The sequence below is a fragment of the Spermophilus citellus genome (assembly GCF_964194105.1).
Source record: "Spermophilus citellus genome assembly, chromosome: 17".
NCBI lineage: Eukaryota > Metazoa > Chordata > Mammalia > Rodentia > Sciuridae > Spermophilus > Spermophilus citellus.
The window spans coordinates 63522185-63538034 of record NC_138199.1 but is presented as its reverse complement, the minus strand read 5'-3'; the positions used below and the strand labels follow the sequence as shown (position 1 = coordinate 63538034).

The 15850-nt window shown below is 50.6% G+C and overlaps 2 protein-coding genes across 5 annotated transcripts; one reads left to right on the top strand and one right to left on the bottom strand.

Moving 5' to 3' along the window:
- The first annotated feature begins 372 nt into the window (after positions 1–372).
- On the top strand, positions 373–10374 carry SMARCD2 (SWI/SNF related BAF chromatin remodeling complex subunit D2). Of its 2 annotated transcripts, XM_081272335.1 has the most exons (13): positions 375–879; positions 5154–5338; positions 5532–5574; positions 5711–5833; positions 7117–7272; positions 7720–7815; positions 7947–8048; positions 8189–8350; positions 8511–8608; positions 8773–8908; positions 9066–9188; positions 9284–9385; positions 9459–10371. In XM_081272335.1, the coding sequence occupies exons 1-13, from the start codon at positions 664–666 to the stop codon at positions 9510–9512; spliced, it is 1596 nt and encodes a 531-aa protein (XP_081128461.1). In that variant the 5' UTR covers positions 375–663; the 3' UTR covers positions 9513–10371. The 2 variants fall into 2 exon arrangements, with proteins under 2 accessions (XP_081128462.1, XP_081128461.1); XM_081272336.1 differs by lacking the exon at positions 7117–7272 and having other exon boundaries at positions 373–879; positions 9459–10374.
- Positions 10375–10489: 115 nt separating this feature from the next.
- PSMC5 (proteasome 26S subunit, ATPase 5) lies at positions 10490–15717 on the bottom strand. 3 transcript variants are annotated; one of them, XM_081272337.1, is made up of 12 exons: positions 15631–15717; positions 15011–15082; positions 13044–13113; positions 12630–12727; positions 12404–12460; positions 12098–12328; positions 11747–11873; positions 11469–11659; positions 11096–11194; positions 10901–11011; positions 10705–10791; positions 10490–10591 (listed from the first exon to the last, which is right to left on the bottom strand). In XM_081272337.1, exons 1-12 carry the CDS (start codon positions 15652–15654, stop codon positions 10538–10540), a joined length of 1221 nt encoding a protein of 406 aa, XP_081128463.1. In that variant the 5' UTR covers positions 15655–15717; the 3' UTR covers positions 10490–10537. The 3 variants fall into 3 exon arrangements, with proteins under 3 accessions (XP_081128463.1, XP_081128464.1, XP_081128465.1); XM_081272338.1 differs by lacking the exon at positions 15631–15717 and adding an exon at positions 15270–15408; XM_081272339.1 differs by lacking the exon at positions 15631–15717 and adding an exon at positions 13209–13332.
- Positions 15718–15850: the final 133 nt, after the last annotated feature.

Here is a 15850-nt window from a genome sequence, read left to right as displayed (position 1 = left end):
AAAAAAGAAAGAAAGAAAAATAAGAAACACTTGACAAAAGTACTTTCAGGAAGTACGGCTGGGCATCTTGGGAAGGCACCTACAACCAGCAGAATGCTGTAGCAGCAGAGGCCCCAGCTGACCTTCGACCACTGACCCCGCCCCTGGCTTGGCGCTTCCATGCGCAATTTCCGCTCCCGCCTCTCCAGCAAGGGGCAGGCCCAAGGAGTGTGGGCGGGGCTCTGACGCCGGCGGTTAGGCGCGGTGTCTGTTAGGGGCGGGTCTCGCGAGGGGCGGGACTTGAAGAGGCATTCTCCATTGGGCTGCTAAGTAGAGGCGGGGCATAGCGCTCGCCCGAGTTGGGCGGGGCTTGGAGTGAGTGACCGCCTCTGGTAACTAGACTCAAGCGATCAAACCTGCCAAGGCCCGCGGCGGCAGGCGGGCCCGCAGGAGATCCCGGATCCGGATTTCCCTTGCAGGAGCGGAATCAGGGTCGGCGCTGACCCAAAGCGGGTCTGTGAGGAACTCGCGAACTTGGATTAAGAAATCCCGGAACCCGGATCGGTAAACCTCGGAACCCGGAATTAAGATTGGAAAGTCCCGGATCGCGGAGCACAGCGCGCGGAGCGAACTCGACGCGGAACCCGGAGGCCGGATCCGAGCACCGCGGAACGGGACGGAGCTATGTCGGGCCGTGGCGCGGGCGGGTTCCCGCTGCCCCCTCTGAGTCCCGGCGGCGGCGCCGTGGCTGCGGCCCTGGGAGCGCCGCCTCCCCCAGCGGGACCCGGAATGCTGCCCGGCCCGGCGCTTAGGGGCCCGGGGCCCGCTGGAGGCGTGGGGGGACCCGGGACCGCCGCCTTCCGCCCTATGGGCCCCGCGGGCCCCGCTGCTCAGTACCAGGTGAGGCGGGCCGGCGGGCGGTCGGCGCCGCGAGGGCGCCAGGTTATATTGCCTGGGGTCCTTGAGTGAGGTCTCTGGAGGAGTCTGTGGATGGAAGGCGCAGGGGCCTTTAGGAGGAATTCTCAGGAGCCAGTGAAGGGCCAGGTTGGGGACTCGGATTGCGTCTAAGGAATGGTGGCAGAGTTAAAGAAAAGGGTGAGAGGAACCCTACGGTGGTGGAAGGTTTGATGCAGTTGGAGGAATCTCTTGGCTTCTTGGCACAGGGATTCTGCGTGAGAGATGGAGGCGTTCTGGGAGCCAGGGAATTGTGGGCGCTTGCATTGAGAAGTCTAGTGCAGGTTCTGGGGTGGGAAGTCCTGAGAGTTGATGAAGTTTTGGAAAAGGGTCCTTACTGAGAATCCAGGGTTACCCAGCATTGGCCTCGGTTCCACTCTAGGTCTGCCCTGTTTTTTATAGTTGAGAACTGGCAGAGCCCTAGCCTGTCTTGAGATGGCTCCCAGCTGCTAGCTAGTAAGGAGGAAGGAGGCTTCCCACAGCGTGGGAGGCAGAAGGGCTCTGGGACTCTAGCCTGTGCAGGAGCAGGCTGGACTCCCTGGTCAGGTCCAGGCTCTGGCCAGGATTACTCTGGGTTAGACCAGAGACAGTGATGGCCAGGCCCGAGGAAGACCCGGCCCAGTAACAGCATTCTGGGCAGACTCTTCTGGGCTTCCTGCCTGGTGTCATTGTCCAGGAGTTGATGAGTCTTGAGGAGCTGAATGGCTCCATGGAGTCTTGCTGTTCTGGGCTGGAGGAGCTTGCAGCTGAAGGAGTTGCTTTCAGAGGGTACTGTCCTGATCCCTCGAAGACAGCATCTGAAGTTGCAGCCTCAAAGGCCATTAAGAGGCAGAGAGTTGATCTTGTGGTCAGCCTGACCCTGTTATGGGACTGGCCAGTTCCCCAGTTTCATGTTGTCCCAGAATGCTTGGGAATTTTTCTACCCCGCTCCGCTTTTATTTAGTTTCCAGGTTCTGACAATGCCATATCCTAACCCATGTTGTGCTAATGTCTGAAGGTGTGCATTGTGGCTTCCTTTATTATCTCCTGGTGTTCTCAGGTAGAGGTCCCAGAAGTGGATCCTCAAGGGGTACACATAATCTGCTAAGGCCCCTGAGCCCTCACTTTCAAAAGAGATGCTTATTTAACTGGGGATAGTGATTTTTCCCTTACTCTTCATTCTCCTTTCTTTTTCAAAAGAAAACAATGGGTTTGAGTATGAACAGAGACAAACCTGGTTCCAAGGACTGCAAATGCTGTCCATCTTTCCCATCTTTTTCTCCGCCATGGTGATTCATGGTTCCAGGGTGTTGCTGAGTGTCCCTGCATCTGTCATTCTAGTCATTGGGCCTACTAGCTAAGACCTGGCCTGGGAGCTTCTTGTGGGCTTTTGGCCTTGGAACAGACAAAAGCCTCTTCAGTTTCCTTGGCATGGAACCCATAGGAAATGTGCCCTTGGGAAAGCCCCTGCAATGATGGATTCCATAGTGTTTCTGGGGAATGGCCTTGGGTCTTGTGACAATCCCAGGCTAGCTGGCTGGATAGCTCTCGGCTGCTAGGTATAGGGCAGGAGATAGCTCTGAGCCTGGACTTCCCATCCCACAAGTTTCCCATCATCATCTCCCCATCCTACTCCTCAGAGGGGCAGAAGAGATAGATGGGAAGAACCACCCAGCTAACTTTGGTTAAGTTTAAGGGGAATCTTGTTGCTTTCTTTCTAAGTCCAGTTGTATGACTTCCAAGAGAAGGACTTGAGGTCTGGGGAACAAAGGAGTTCCTGTCTGTTAAGTCTTTGTGGAGTAAGCGGAAGAACAAGGATTTGGGAAAACAGGTAAACCTGTTGAAAGAAGGGATGTGACAGTCCATCTCCCTCCAGAGAGTAGTTCTAGCTTTGGCTCACAATCAACTGAAAAGCTAAAACAAACAAACAAACAAAAAACCCCATGTATCACTGCGTTTACCCCAGAGTTCAAAATACTTTCTATTCATGGGTTGGGGGATCATGTTCTCCAACTGAGGCTCTTAGGTCCAGCCACCACCAGGTGTATTAAGGGCACAGGTTTTGGATGGAGCAGAGCCCTAGATTGCTTCCCTGGAGTCTGTAGCCCAGCCTCCTGCCCTGTTCTCCTGGGTGGTTGTTAAGCTTGGAATATGGGTGGGTGCTAGGCCAAAGGAAAAGAAATTGCTGTACCTTCTGGGGTTCAGAGGAATGAACCAGACCAACCTAACTCTGATGCAGGTAGGGAGGCTGGGAGGCTGAGTTGTTAAAAAAAAAAAAAAAAGTGAGTTGTTTTGAAGGGGAAGGAATTACCGGCGCTTTCAAGCTCAGGTGTGGAGCTTTGCAAGGCTGAGCCAGGACTTGAACTGTAAGCAGCCTTCCTCTGGGGGCCCTGGGTGAGCTAGAGGCTCAGAGCCCAGGAAGTCTAGAGGATATCACCAGATTAATAAAATGGTGCCTATTACAGGTCCTCCTGTGCTGCCTAGTCTTGGGATTTCCTGTTACCTGAGCACCTGCCCAGGAGAACTGTGTGGTGCTCCAGGTTTTGTGAACCCTAGTGAGTAGTTTCCTGGGGACCACATCTCACTAGCTCATTCCTTGCAATTGTTTCTTACCTTTGTCCTAAGCATTGGGAAAAACTCAAACCTGAGAGAGCTGGTCTGGGTTTACAGCTGTGGCCACACTGAGTCCCGTCCCCGCCCCGCCCCCACCCCCACCCCGTTCTTTCTGTGATCTCCTGCTATGGCTCATTAAGGCAGAAAAACCAGGCTGTTTTTTTGCCTTTCAACAGCTCCGATGAATCTCTTCCTGACAGGGAGAGACTTGTGGCAGGACTCCTGAGGTCCCAGGGCCCCCTATTTTAACTCCTCATTCTACAAACTCTCCTACTGTACTTCCCCTGTTTCCTTCCCCATGTCTCTGGGCCAAGTTTTCTTCATTTCGCATCTGGTCACAAATCAGAGTTGCAGGGGCAGGGCAACTGTTCTGTTGGGAACATTGGTTCTGTGCTCCATTAAGAGGCAGGGGAGACTCATCTCCAGGATGCTGGGGTGGGGAAAGATCCTTTGATTTGGTGAGAGTCTCCACCCAGCCTGGGTTGGTTGGCTGGTTGTGCTAGTTGCATAATCTGGGCCCTGGGGCCAGTCCCAGGAAGCTGCCAGGGACAGTGTGTGCGTAGCAGAGCTGCCAAACAGGCCTTGCAGGCAGCAGCCATGGAAAGGGGGTTGAGGGGTGGAGGTGACTCCCAGATGGGCTCTACAGAAATGCTAGGGAGCTGAGCCTTTCCTGGAAGATGTTTCTGCAGGCTTTTAAAGAACTATTTTTGTCATCCAGATTGCGGCTGCTGACCCTGTGACTCTGCTTCTTACATCCGAAGATAATCTGATCCCCATTTTCTAGTTTGGGATTGCTAGGGTTAAATTGAGACAGCATCAGCCAGGCCGCCAGGTGGTGCCTGGGTCAAGGGCAGAGAGCCAGGTGCCAGCTGCTCTCATTCCCACAGGCTACCCAGGGGCCATAGCTTCCCTTTTGGGGTCTTCTGGCTCAGAGGCAGGTAGGGGTTAACAGTAGGGAGTTGAGAGAAGGATTAAGTTCTGGTTGTGGGTAGGGGCCATATTGTGACCAAATGGTCTCTGTACTTTGCCTGAGGCTGTCTCCACCTATTGGGACACATCCATGCCATCCTCCTGTTGTTGCCACCTGGGGTACCTCTGCCTAATAGTCCTGCCAACATACTGACAGCCTCTTTCAGTCACTATAAGGCTGGTGATAGGAGTGGACACTGGACCCCTACACCCCTCTGACTGTGACACTGCCCCCAGGCCTCCCCTCCATGCTACTTTCTCAAGATGGAGGGAGAAGGAGGGGAGTGCTTAGTGGGACCCTCTGAGTGCCTCAAAGCCAGCTGGCCTCAGGGAGCAGGGTCACAGCATGCTGGGGCTGGAAGGCAACAGTGGATCCTGAGAAGCTCCCTCTCCCTCTATAGGCAGCACTCTCCTCCTACCCCTGGTTCTGGCAGCCTCATTTGCTGGCACAGCTGCAAAGGCGGTTGCAGGGGCAGGGCAGGTGTGGTTTACACCCTGTACTTAGGCGCCAGCTCCCCTTTGTTCCCAGCCTCCAGTGGGGCTCCCCATGTGCTGCTCAGGGCCAGGCCTGACTACAGAGAGGGATGGAGGGCATAGGCTACCTGCCTTGTAGGTTCCTGCCACTGACCTATGCACCCCCACTGGCTTACTTTCCCCAGCGTCCTGGCATGTCCCCAGGGAGCCGGATGCCCATGGCTGGCTTGCAGGTGGGACCCCCTACTGGCTCCCCATTTGGTACTGCTGCTCCACTTCGACCTGGCATGCCACCCACCATGATGGATCCATTCCGAAAACGCCTGCTTGTGCCCCAGGCCCAGCCCCCGATTCCTGCCCAGCGCCGGGGGTAAGACCATTAATTTCTCCTACTCTGCCTAGTCTAGCTCTGGTGGTAGCAGATTTCCTTCTATCCCAAGAGCTTTGATGACTGAGGGAGACCTCTGGCTCCCTGGGGAAGGTTGCTGGGGACTAGAGGGGTGGGTGGGGGGCAAGAATCCTTTGGACTGCTAACCTCTCAAATGAGTTTCTGTCCTCCCCAGGTTAAAGAGGAGGAAGATGGCAGATAAGGTTCTACCTCAGCGAGTGAGTATGTTGGGAGGGAGGTCTCCCCACTGTCTGGCCATGTGGGAGGCCATCTCCACCTACCCAGGGATGGGGAAGGAAAGAAAGAAAGAGCCAGAGCTGCTAGAAGCAAGCTGTTGAATTCCTTCATCCTCAGATTCGGGAGCTTGTCCCAGAGTCTCAGGCATACATGGATCTCTTGGCTTTTGAGCGGAAGCTGGACCAGACCATTGCTCGCAAGCGGATGGAGATCCAGGAGGCCATCAAAAAGCCTCTGACAGTATGTGCAACTCTGATTACCCGGGGCTTTCCCAAAATACTTTCCTCCCTTTCCTGCCTCCACCTTGTTTCCAGGGTCAAGTGAGGGTCTGCATTGAACTAGAGCAGTATTTTTCACATGCAAGATGCAGCTCAAGAGTAGAACATGAACTCACTTTAATGTGTTGGGGTCGTCATGTTTTAAATGAATATAATATAGTATATATAGTATAAAATATAAAAATATGTCATAGTAATTAAGTACTTTTTTTTTTTCTTTCGTAGATTGAAATGGGGATTGAGCCTATGGCCTCATACATGCTAGGCAAATGCTTTGCCATTGAATCACATCCCCAGCTCCTGGGTGTTTATTTAAAATGTAAATGTATGGCTCAGGAGGTCCAAGACCAGCCTTAATAACTTAGTAAGACCCTGTCTCAAAATAAAAACAAAAAGGACTGGGAATGTAGTTTAGTGGTAAATGCCCCTGGGTTCACTCCCCAGTTACAAAACATAAAAGTAAAAAAAAAAAAAAGTTATGGATCATGTGGTCAAAAGTCTGAAAGCTGCCAGAGTAGATAAAGGTAGTAGGGTGGTTCCTTTTTTTTTTGTAACCCAGGGAGACTTTACCACTAAGCTATGTCCTTAGGCCTTATTTTTTTTTTATTTTAGGACTAGGTCTTGCTAAGTTGCTGAGGGTCTTCCTTAGTTGCCTAGGCTGGCCTCAAATTTGTGATCCTCTTGCCTCAGTCTCCCAAGTTGCTGGGCTCATAGGTGCACCATCACACCTGCCTGGATAGTTCCTTACCATCTCTAGAGAAGCTTTCTTTCATTCTCTGTTCTCCTAAAGAATAGTCTCCTGAGTGGTGAATGCTTTCCAAGAGACTAGGATATTTGGGGGGCCATGGTGGTTATTTGGGTTTCATTTAAAATATGAGCTGGAGTCTTTATTTCTTTGTTGGTTTTTTTTTTTTTTGTGGTGCTATGGATGAAACTCAGGGCCTCGCACATGCTAGGCAACACTATACCACTAAGCCAGACTCCCAGCCCCAGGGGCTTCTGACTTGCTTGACAGCACCCTGTGTGTACCCATCATGCTGCCAGTCCCACTGTGTTGGCATTAATGGTGATACATCTGTTTTCCCCATACAATTGTGTAGGATTACTGCTTCCAGTTCCCCGTGCCTACCAAGGTCCCTGGCCCATAGCACTCAGTATGGATTGCTGAATGAGTTCATATGGGAAGATTGGGTAACGATTTCCAACTGTTGGTCCACCTCTAGTTGATTGTTTTCCCCTCTTTAGCAAAAGCGGAAGCTTCGGATCTACATTTCCAATACATTCAGTCCCAGCAAGGCAGAAGGTGATAGTACTGGAACTGCAGGGACCCCTGGGGGAACTCCAGCAGGGGACAAGGTGGCTTCCTGGGAACTCCGAGTGGAGGGAAAACTGCTGGATGATGTGAGTTGGGGATGGAAGTGTCTGGAGGGGAGGAAGCCTGTATGGGTTTAAGATTGGGACCAGAAATGGGCATTCCCAGAGAAGTCCTGCCATAGAAAGAGGACACAACCCCAGCTAACTAGACGCTCAAGTTTTTGTTTTGGTGGTGCTAAGAACAGAAAGGACATCACACATGCACTCTACCATTGAGCCACCCCCAGCCCCAGGTTGAAGATGTGTAGTTTAATAACTGAGATGGCAGCCAAGTGTCTGGCTGGCAGTGGGGCTGCATCTTTCCTGTACTGGTCTCTACCCAATCTGACAGCTTCTTTGGGGACCAGGATTCACCAGTGCCCTGAATTCCAGGGCCAAAACAATGTTCCTTTTGGGGGCTTAGCGCATAGCTTTTGGTTCAAGAACTCAGCAACATCCCCTTGCCCCCATCTCATAATCCCTTCCCATTCCCAGCCTAGCAAACAGAAGAGGAAGTTTTCTTCATTTTTTAAGAGTCTCGTCATTGAGTTGGACAAGGAACTATATGGACCTGACAACCACCTGGTGGAGGTAAGAATGGCTCTCAGGCCTGGGGAGAACTTAGTACACCAGCCACAGGCTGATGGGTCATTTGGGTAATGGTCAAGTACTCTTGGAGCCTTCTCCTTGGTGATAAGCACGATTCCCTCCCTTGTTGTTAGTGGCACCGAATGCCCACCACCCAGGAGACAGATGGCTTCCAGGTGAAACGACCAGGGGACCTAAATGTCAAATGCACCCTCCTGCTCATGCTGGATCATCAGGTGACAGATACCCTTAGGGTCATGTCCAGGGTCTTAGGGACTTGTGGGGGAGGGCAGGTTTCTATTAACCCTTCCTGTCCCTGCTGTTCTGCTTTGTTTTTCCACAAGAACCCTCCTGACTCCCCTTTGTTCATCTCCAGCCTCCCCAGTATAAACTGGACCCTCGGCTGGCAAGGCTGCTGGGAGTGCACACACAGACAAGGGCTGCCATCATGCAGGCCCTGTGGCTTTATATCAAGCACAATCAGCTGCAAGATGGGCATGAGCGCGAATACATCAACTGCAACCGTTACTTCCGCCAGGTTAGCTGGGTGCCATCCTTTGTCCTCCCAGCCCCTGCCTGTTGCCCTGGACCCCCAATGGGCTAGTTCTTGGCCAGTATTTTGACTGCTGTCCTTGCTGGCCCTGGAATGGTCCACACCTCCTGTGCTCAGGCATCACCACCTTTGGTGCTCTTTCCAGATCTTCAGCTGTGGCCGACTCCGTTTCTCTGAGATTCCCATGAAACTGGCTGGATTGCTGCAGCATCCAGATCCCATTGTCATCAACCACGTCATCAGGTAAGTGGAAGGAGATGTTTAAGCTCTTTGAAGAGTAGATTCACCCATAGCTTGATATAAAGCCAGAGGCACAGCAGGTTGGTTTATTGCACAGAATGGGCCCCAGGAAGGGATGATGGACATGGCTACATGCTTCCCCTTCTTTTCCTGTGCACTGCCTGCAGTGTGGACCCAAATGACCAGAAGAAAACAGCCTGTTATGACATTGATGTGGAGGTGGATGACCCATTGAAAGCTCAGATGAGTAATTTTCTGGCCTCTACCACTAACCAGCAGGAGATTGCCTCTTTAGATGTCAAGGTAGGTCCTCTACCTCCATCACCTCCTCTGGGACCCAGGATGAGAGTGGGCCTATTATTTTCATACTTAAAGCATGTTGGGGATAAAATCTCTGGCTCAGGAAGTGGGAACAGACCCCATTGGTAGAGCATATCTGACACATGCACCCCTTCCCCAGATCCATGAGACCATTGAGTCCATCAACCAGTTGAAGACTCAGAGGGATTTCATGCTCAGCTTTAGCACTGACCCCCAGGATTTCATCCAGGAATGGCTCCGTTCTCAACGCCGAGACCTCAAAGTATGGTCTTCTTTCTGGGTGATTTTTATCCCCAGGTACTGTTCTTTCAGTCCCAAAGGCAGATTGGCTTAGGGGTTATTCTGGGCTCTCTGCAGATCATCACTGATGTGATCGGAAATCCTGAGGAAGAGAGACGGGCTGCTTTCTACCATCAGCCCTGGGCCCAAGAAGCAGTGGGGAGGCACATCTTTGCCAAGGTGAGGCTCTGCCCAGTCTGTCCTCCTTTGGTTGTGAGTGGCAGAGGCCTGAGCCATTCTTTTCCTTCTCCAGGTGCAGCAGCGAAGGCAGGAACTGGAACAGGTGCTGGGAATTCGCCTGACCTAACTGCTCAGGGATCTCTTCCTTCCATCCTAGCCCCAGAGCCTGGCAGGGGACCATCTTCTGGGACCTGGCTATGGCTGAAGACATGTAGGATGGGGTGAGGGGTGACAGTGTCTCCTGTTAACCTCTACTCCCCAGTTTTAGTTTCATAAATGTAGAGATAGGATTCCTCGTTGCTTGGTCCCCAAAGCCTTATTACTTACTTTTCGCGTTGGCTTTAATTGGGTTCTCAAGATAGAAGCCTCTTCTACTCCCTGCAGGCAGGCCCAAGTAGGACTGCTGGAGGCTGTGCTTTGTTGTCCTAACAGACATTTGGAACCAAAGGCTGCTGGGTTTGCTTGTTTACAGGCTCCCCCTTTGGGCCAGAGCTGGCTCTGAGGAGCTGGGTGAGGAAGAGGAGGAGGCCCAGCCCAGACTCTTCCTAGCCTTTCTAAACCAAAGTTCTTTGCCATTCCTACAACCCAGCCTTGCTGCTGGTATTTTCCTCTCTTTTGGGTATTTGCACTATTTGGGGAGCAGGATTTTCTATGTGGGAGCCACTTTTTTGTACAGGGGTTAAGCTGGGGTTTTTCAAGGAGCCCTATTTGGCGCCTCCTTTCTTATTTTCTTTCCTCAATCTATGCAAGCGGCTATAGCCGCCATCATCTCCTGGGGTGCCAGGGGGCTGCCCCTCTACCCAGGTGCTTAGGCTGGGGGAGCTGGAGCCTCCTACAGAGAGGAGGGGACACACCACTACCCTAGTCCAGCCGGAGGTAGGGGTATGTTGCGCGTGGTGGAGGGCATCATAAGGTTAGGGGAGGCTGGGAGGATTGTTGTTCTTTGGAGCTTAGTCAGGAGGGTGGGCCTAGGGCTTGGCAAAAATGCCACTTCTGGCAGGTTTGGAAATTTCCAAATAAATTCTTTTGTTTACTGGTGGTGTCCATACCTGGTCATTGAACAGTGTGACCACTCATTAACATAATGTAATGAAGTTCTAGAGGGCTTGTCCCACAGACCTTTATTTAAGGGATCCACACAAAAGACATCCCTCACTTCCAAAGTTTCTTGATGGACATGTTTTTCTCACTATCCTTCTGCATGACCTGGAGAAAGAGAGCAAGCACATGAGCATTTAAGCCACAAACTCAATGAACACAAGCCTAAACCCCTGCTCCACAGCCGCCATCAGCAAAGAGAGAAAGGTGGAGGAACGTACCTTGGCTACTGCCATCTCAAAATCCTCCTGGGTGACGTGGACTCGCCGTTCCCGTAGTGCATACATGCCAGCCTCTGTGCATACACCCTGAGCAAGAAAAGGAAGCTGAGGCCCTGTTGCTCTGCCCCCTCATCCCCGAGTTAGTCCAGAACCCAGAACTTCCTGGTATTACCCCATTTCTCTGGACTTCAATTACCTTAACTTCAGCCCCTGATGCTCCTGGCATCAACTCAGCAATTTTTCTCAGGTTGATCCCCCGGGTCAGATTCATTTTCCGAGAGTGAATCTTCAAAATGTCCAGTCGGGCCTAGAAACAGGAGGAAAAAAAAGCCCTGAGCTCCACTCCCTACCCCCATAGACAGAGCCACTCAAGGTACTGCCCATTACGGACCTCCTCATTGGGAGGTGGGAATTCAATTTTCCTGTCGATGCGCCCAGGGCGAAGCAGTGCAGAATCCAGGATATCAATCCTATTAGTAGCCATAATAACCTGAGCAAAGAAAGAGAAGAGGTTTAGCTAAATTCTTTTTTAGCTTGCTTGTCACCCCAGGCCTTCCCTTGGCTTGTTCTGAGGCCACCACCTCACCTTAATATTCTTTTTTTTTTTTTTTTAAAGAGAGAGAGGAGAGAGAGAGAATTTTGAATATTTTTTAGTTCTCGGCGGACACAACATCTTTGTTGGTATGTGGTGCTGAGGATCGAACCCGGGCCGCACGCATGCCAGGCGAGCGCGCTACCGCTTGAGCCACATCCCCAGCCCTCACCTTAATATTCTTAGTGGCCTCAAAGCCATCCAGCTGATTGAGGAGCTCTAGCATTGTGCGCTGCACTTCACTGTCCCCTCCAGAGCCCCCTTCCAGCCGTGAAGAGCCAATGGAGTCAATTTCATCCATGAAGATAATAGATGGAGCGTGTTCTCGTGCCATGACAAACAGCTCCCTCACCATTCTTGCCCCTGTGCAGAGGCCAACCTGGTGTTAGGAACTACTGAGATTTGTACCCTCCACCCTTCTACTTGGTTTGCCCATTCTTAGCCAGTTACCTTCCCCGATGAACTTCTGTACTAATTCAGAGCCAGAGACACGAATAAAGGTACAGTCTGTATGATGAGCCACAGCCCGGGCCAACAGTGTCTTCCCTGTCCCTGGGGGTCCATACAGCAGCACTCCCTGGGGGAAATAGCAGGATTCAGGGCAGAAAGCCAGCCTAACTCACTCAGTGAACGTTTAGTGAGTGCTGGTTTGTATCTGCTCACTTACTAGAGATTGGAGGTACAAAAAAATAAATATCAAGGTCTCTTCAGAGCTTATATCCAAACCAGTTTAGTGGCCTAGAAACCTCTCCCCCAGCCAAGAGAGGAGGGAGGATAGCCCATCTCCAGGAGAAGCCTCACCTTGGGCTGTGCAATGCCCAGTGCTTCAAAGAGCTCGGGGTGCTTCACTGGCAGCTCAATCACTTCTTTGATCTCCTTGATTTGTTTGTCCAGCCCACCAATCATTTCATAAGTTGAATCTGGTACCTTCTCCACCATCATCAGTGACACCAGAGGGTCCACCTTGTTAGGTAGGATCTTGTGCAGAGTGTAGCTGTCATTTCTTAGAGCCACCCGACAATTGGGTGTCACCTGAATGGAGGGGTCAAGTTTCAGGAAGTAGTGCCCTAGGAACTGACCACCCCTACCCTCACCAGCTTCACTCACATCATTGATGTCGATGTTCTTGTCCACATCTACGACAAACTTGCCCTCAGGATGTACCTGAAGAAACAGGGGCTCATGACCTTCCCTGACAGCCACCAACTCACCAACCTCACCCAGGAAGACCCATGGGATTCCTAGAATAACATGACAGAACACTGTCTTCCCAAGGCTTCATACAAAGGGTGGGAGTGCAGCGGACAACATGCTGGTCCCATTCTGCTTTTACCTTGACCAACACTTTCTTCTTATCCATGGCCCGAACTACTTCTCCCACATAGGAGCCCTGTTCCTGCAGCAGCTGTAGCTCCTCTCGCAATAGGCGAACTAGATGGCAAAAGACACAGTGGTGACCTTGCTTCCCCTCCCCTGAACTCAAACTCAACATGCACAAACCAAGTAATACTTTAATAAAAGTTTTGAAGGGAAGGTCACAGTCACAAAAGATAAAATTCACATCTTGAAAGGGTTTACAGCAGAGCTCTTGAGAGAGATGTACACAGGAAACAACTACATAATGACGGTGGGCAGCATCTCCATGGAAGGGAAGGAAACGGAACTGCTATGAGTCTGCAGGTCAAGGAGATTAGGAACAGCCACACCTCAAACCACATACATGTAGCTTTCCGTATTTCCCCCTCACCTTTTGCATTTAGTTCATTCCTCTGTGCCTGCAGCCGCCGGAGGTTTTGGCTTTTATCATTCACAATCAGCTGTGGAGGGCAAGAGACAAATTCCATTACCCCAGAGCAACAGCAGGATCTTGGCCAAGACCCTCACAGGCAGATGTGAACCATGGGAAAATCACCTGCATGTTATTTCAGATTCTCCAGTAGGATCCTAATGACCCTGTTCAGTCCTCCAAGAGTCCCTTAGGAGTCTAGGGCAGCCACCACAAAAGGTTGTGTAATACTGGTCCAGGAAAAAAGAATCTAATAGAGAAAAGTTACAGCTGGCTTGTGTAGTGACTTTCTTTTGAAGAGGCAATGGAGAGAGCTTTGTTATTTATTATTGGTACCAGGGATTGAACCCAGGGGTGCTTAACCACTGAACTAGATCCCCAGCCCTTTTTATTTTGAGATGGGGTCTGAGTTGCTTAGGGCCTTGCTAATTTGCTGAGGCTGGCTTTGAACTTTCGATCCTCCTGGCTCAGCCACCAAAGTTGCTGGGATTACAGGTGTGCACCACTGTGCCTGGCCCAGTCCTTTATATTTTGAGATGGAATCTTGCTAGATTGCTGAGGGCTTCACTAAATTGCTGAGGCTGATTCTGAACTTGCAATCTTCCTGTCTCAATCTCTGTCTGCTGGGATTACAGGCATAAGCCACTGCACCCAGCAAAAGACAGCTTTAAGTGAGAGGCCTTAATTCTAGCCCAGCTACTGTCAATTAAAAGGTAAAGCAGGGGCTGAGGTTGTGGCTCAGTGGTAGAGTGGTTGCCTATCATGTGTGAGGCACTCGGTTCGATCCTCAGCATCACATAAAAAAATAAATAAATTTATTAAAAAAATAAAAAGTAAATCAAAGGTAAGGCACTTAAAAAAACCTGTCACCAAACTGCACAGCATTAACAAACCTGCTTCATTTCAAGACTACTTGGAAGAACAAATAAAATCACATGTAGAAGCAATAATAAATGATAAACCAAATACAATATTTGCAAATGTACCTGGAGTTTGGAAATTGTCCTCGTGCCCCTCTATCCCACCTATTTCTCTTGCTTAGCTTTTTTTTTTTTTTTTTTTTGTGGTGGTGGGGAGCTAAGGATTTAATCCAGCAGCACTTTACCACTGAGCCATATCCCCAGTCCTTTTCATTTCTTTTGAGAGAAAGTTCTTGCAAAACTGCTGAGGCTTGGGCCCAAACTTGCAATCCTCCTGCCTCAGCCTCCTGAGTTGCTGGGGTTACAGATGTCCACCATCATGCTGGTTCTGGTTTAGCTCTTTAATATAGAGCACTGGGTTGCCCTGTTCCTTTCACTCAGTCCCCATGACATCAGTGTTGTCCAGACTTCTCAATACTGTCCTTCCTCAAGTTCCTAAAGTTTCACCTGCCCCAAACTTCCTGATATCCTGGGCCTATGCCTTCCATTTTATAAGAAATCCTTGCATTTACACTTCTTCCAAAAACTACAGCCTTAGGCTAGTGGTTCCTTTTCTTTTTTTTTTTTTTTTAAAGAGAGAGAGAGAGAGAGAGAGGGAATTTTTTTTTTTAATATTTATTTTTTAGATTTTAGCGGACGCAACATCTTTGTATGTGGTGCTGAGGATAGAACCTGGGCCGCAGGCATGCCAGGCGAGGGCGCTACCACTTGAGCCACTCCCCAGCCCTAGTGGTTCCTTTTCTATTAAAATTTCACACTTGCAGAAAAGTAACATTTGCAAATACTACTGTCCTCACAGAGGAGGGGCTTAAAGGGAACAAGAGACTGGCTTATGTGATATACTTTAAACGACTTGTTACTTCTTGCACTTTTCTGAAAACTAAAAAAAAAAAAAACTAGGAAAATAACTTCTTCCACTGCATTCCTGATGGAATTATATAGAACTGTGGTTCTCTCAATTCTCTTCCCTTCCAACTCCCCTCACCCTGCCACCCAGTTTGTTCTTACCTGGAGTTCTTCAATCTTGGACAGATAATATTGACGGAGTCCGCTGCCTGCTTTTCCCTCTTCCAGTTCCATCTGAAGACAGACACAGTGTAGTTACTAAATGTGAGGATAAACATCCAAGAGATAAAGCCACTTTCAGGGCACTTCTCCATAAGGCTTATCACCAGGCAGCTCTGGGTGGGAGAAATCCCTAATTCCTCCCTCCCTTTTCTCTCTCCATTTCCCAAGACCAAAATGTCAGGATGCAGATACCAACTACCTTCTAAGACTTTTAGGAGGATCAAGAAACCGTATACACCGGAGTGCTGTGCATTGTGGCAAGCGCCATATACATCCAAAGTGTTATTACTACACAGAGCCAGCATTAAGGACTGGCATACGGTCTACTGTGACTTATCCCATCTCTCCACACTCCACTTCTACCCAGCCCCTGCCCGACTCGCCGGTGGCGGCGCTGACACAGCAAATCCGGGCTCAGGCAAGGCCCAGTTTGGATTGGTCCACCTAACTCCGGCCCACTTGATCCTCTTGTCCGGGCCCGCTCCCCACCTAGAATCATGCCTGCTCCACACCCTGCCACGGTCTCTACCCGGCTGCAGACGCAGACACCGTCACCATACCTGCTCTGGCCCGTCAAGCGCCATCTTCTTTCTTCAACGGAGACCGCCGGCATCCGCGCTGCCTTATTGCGCAGGCGCGGAAGCGAGGGCTTGAGGCCTGAGGACTCTACAGAGAAGAGTTCCGGGTCAATGGGCGGGGTGTGAGGGGAGACGCAAAAGGGAGCTGATGGGAAGAGTGGTTTCTCGAGGCCAGGAAATTTGTTAGGAACTGTACATGAAA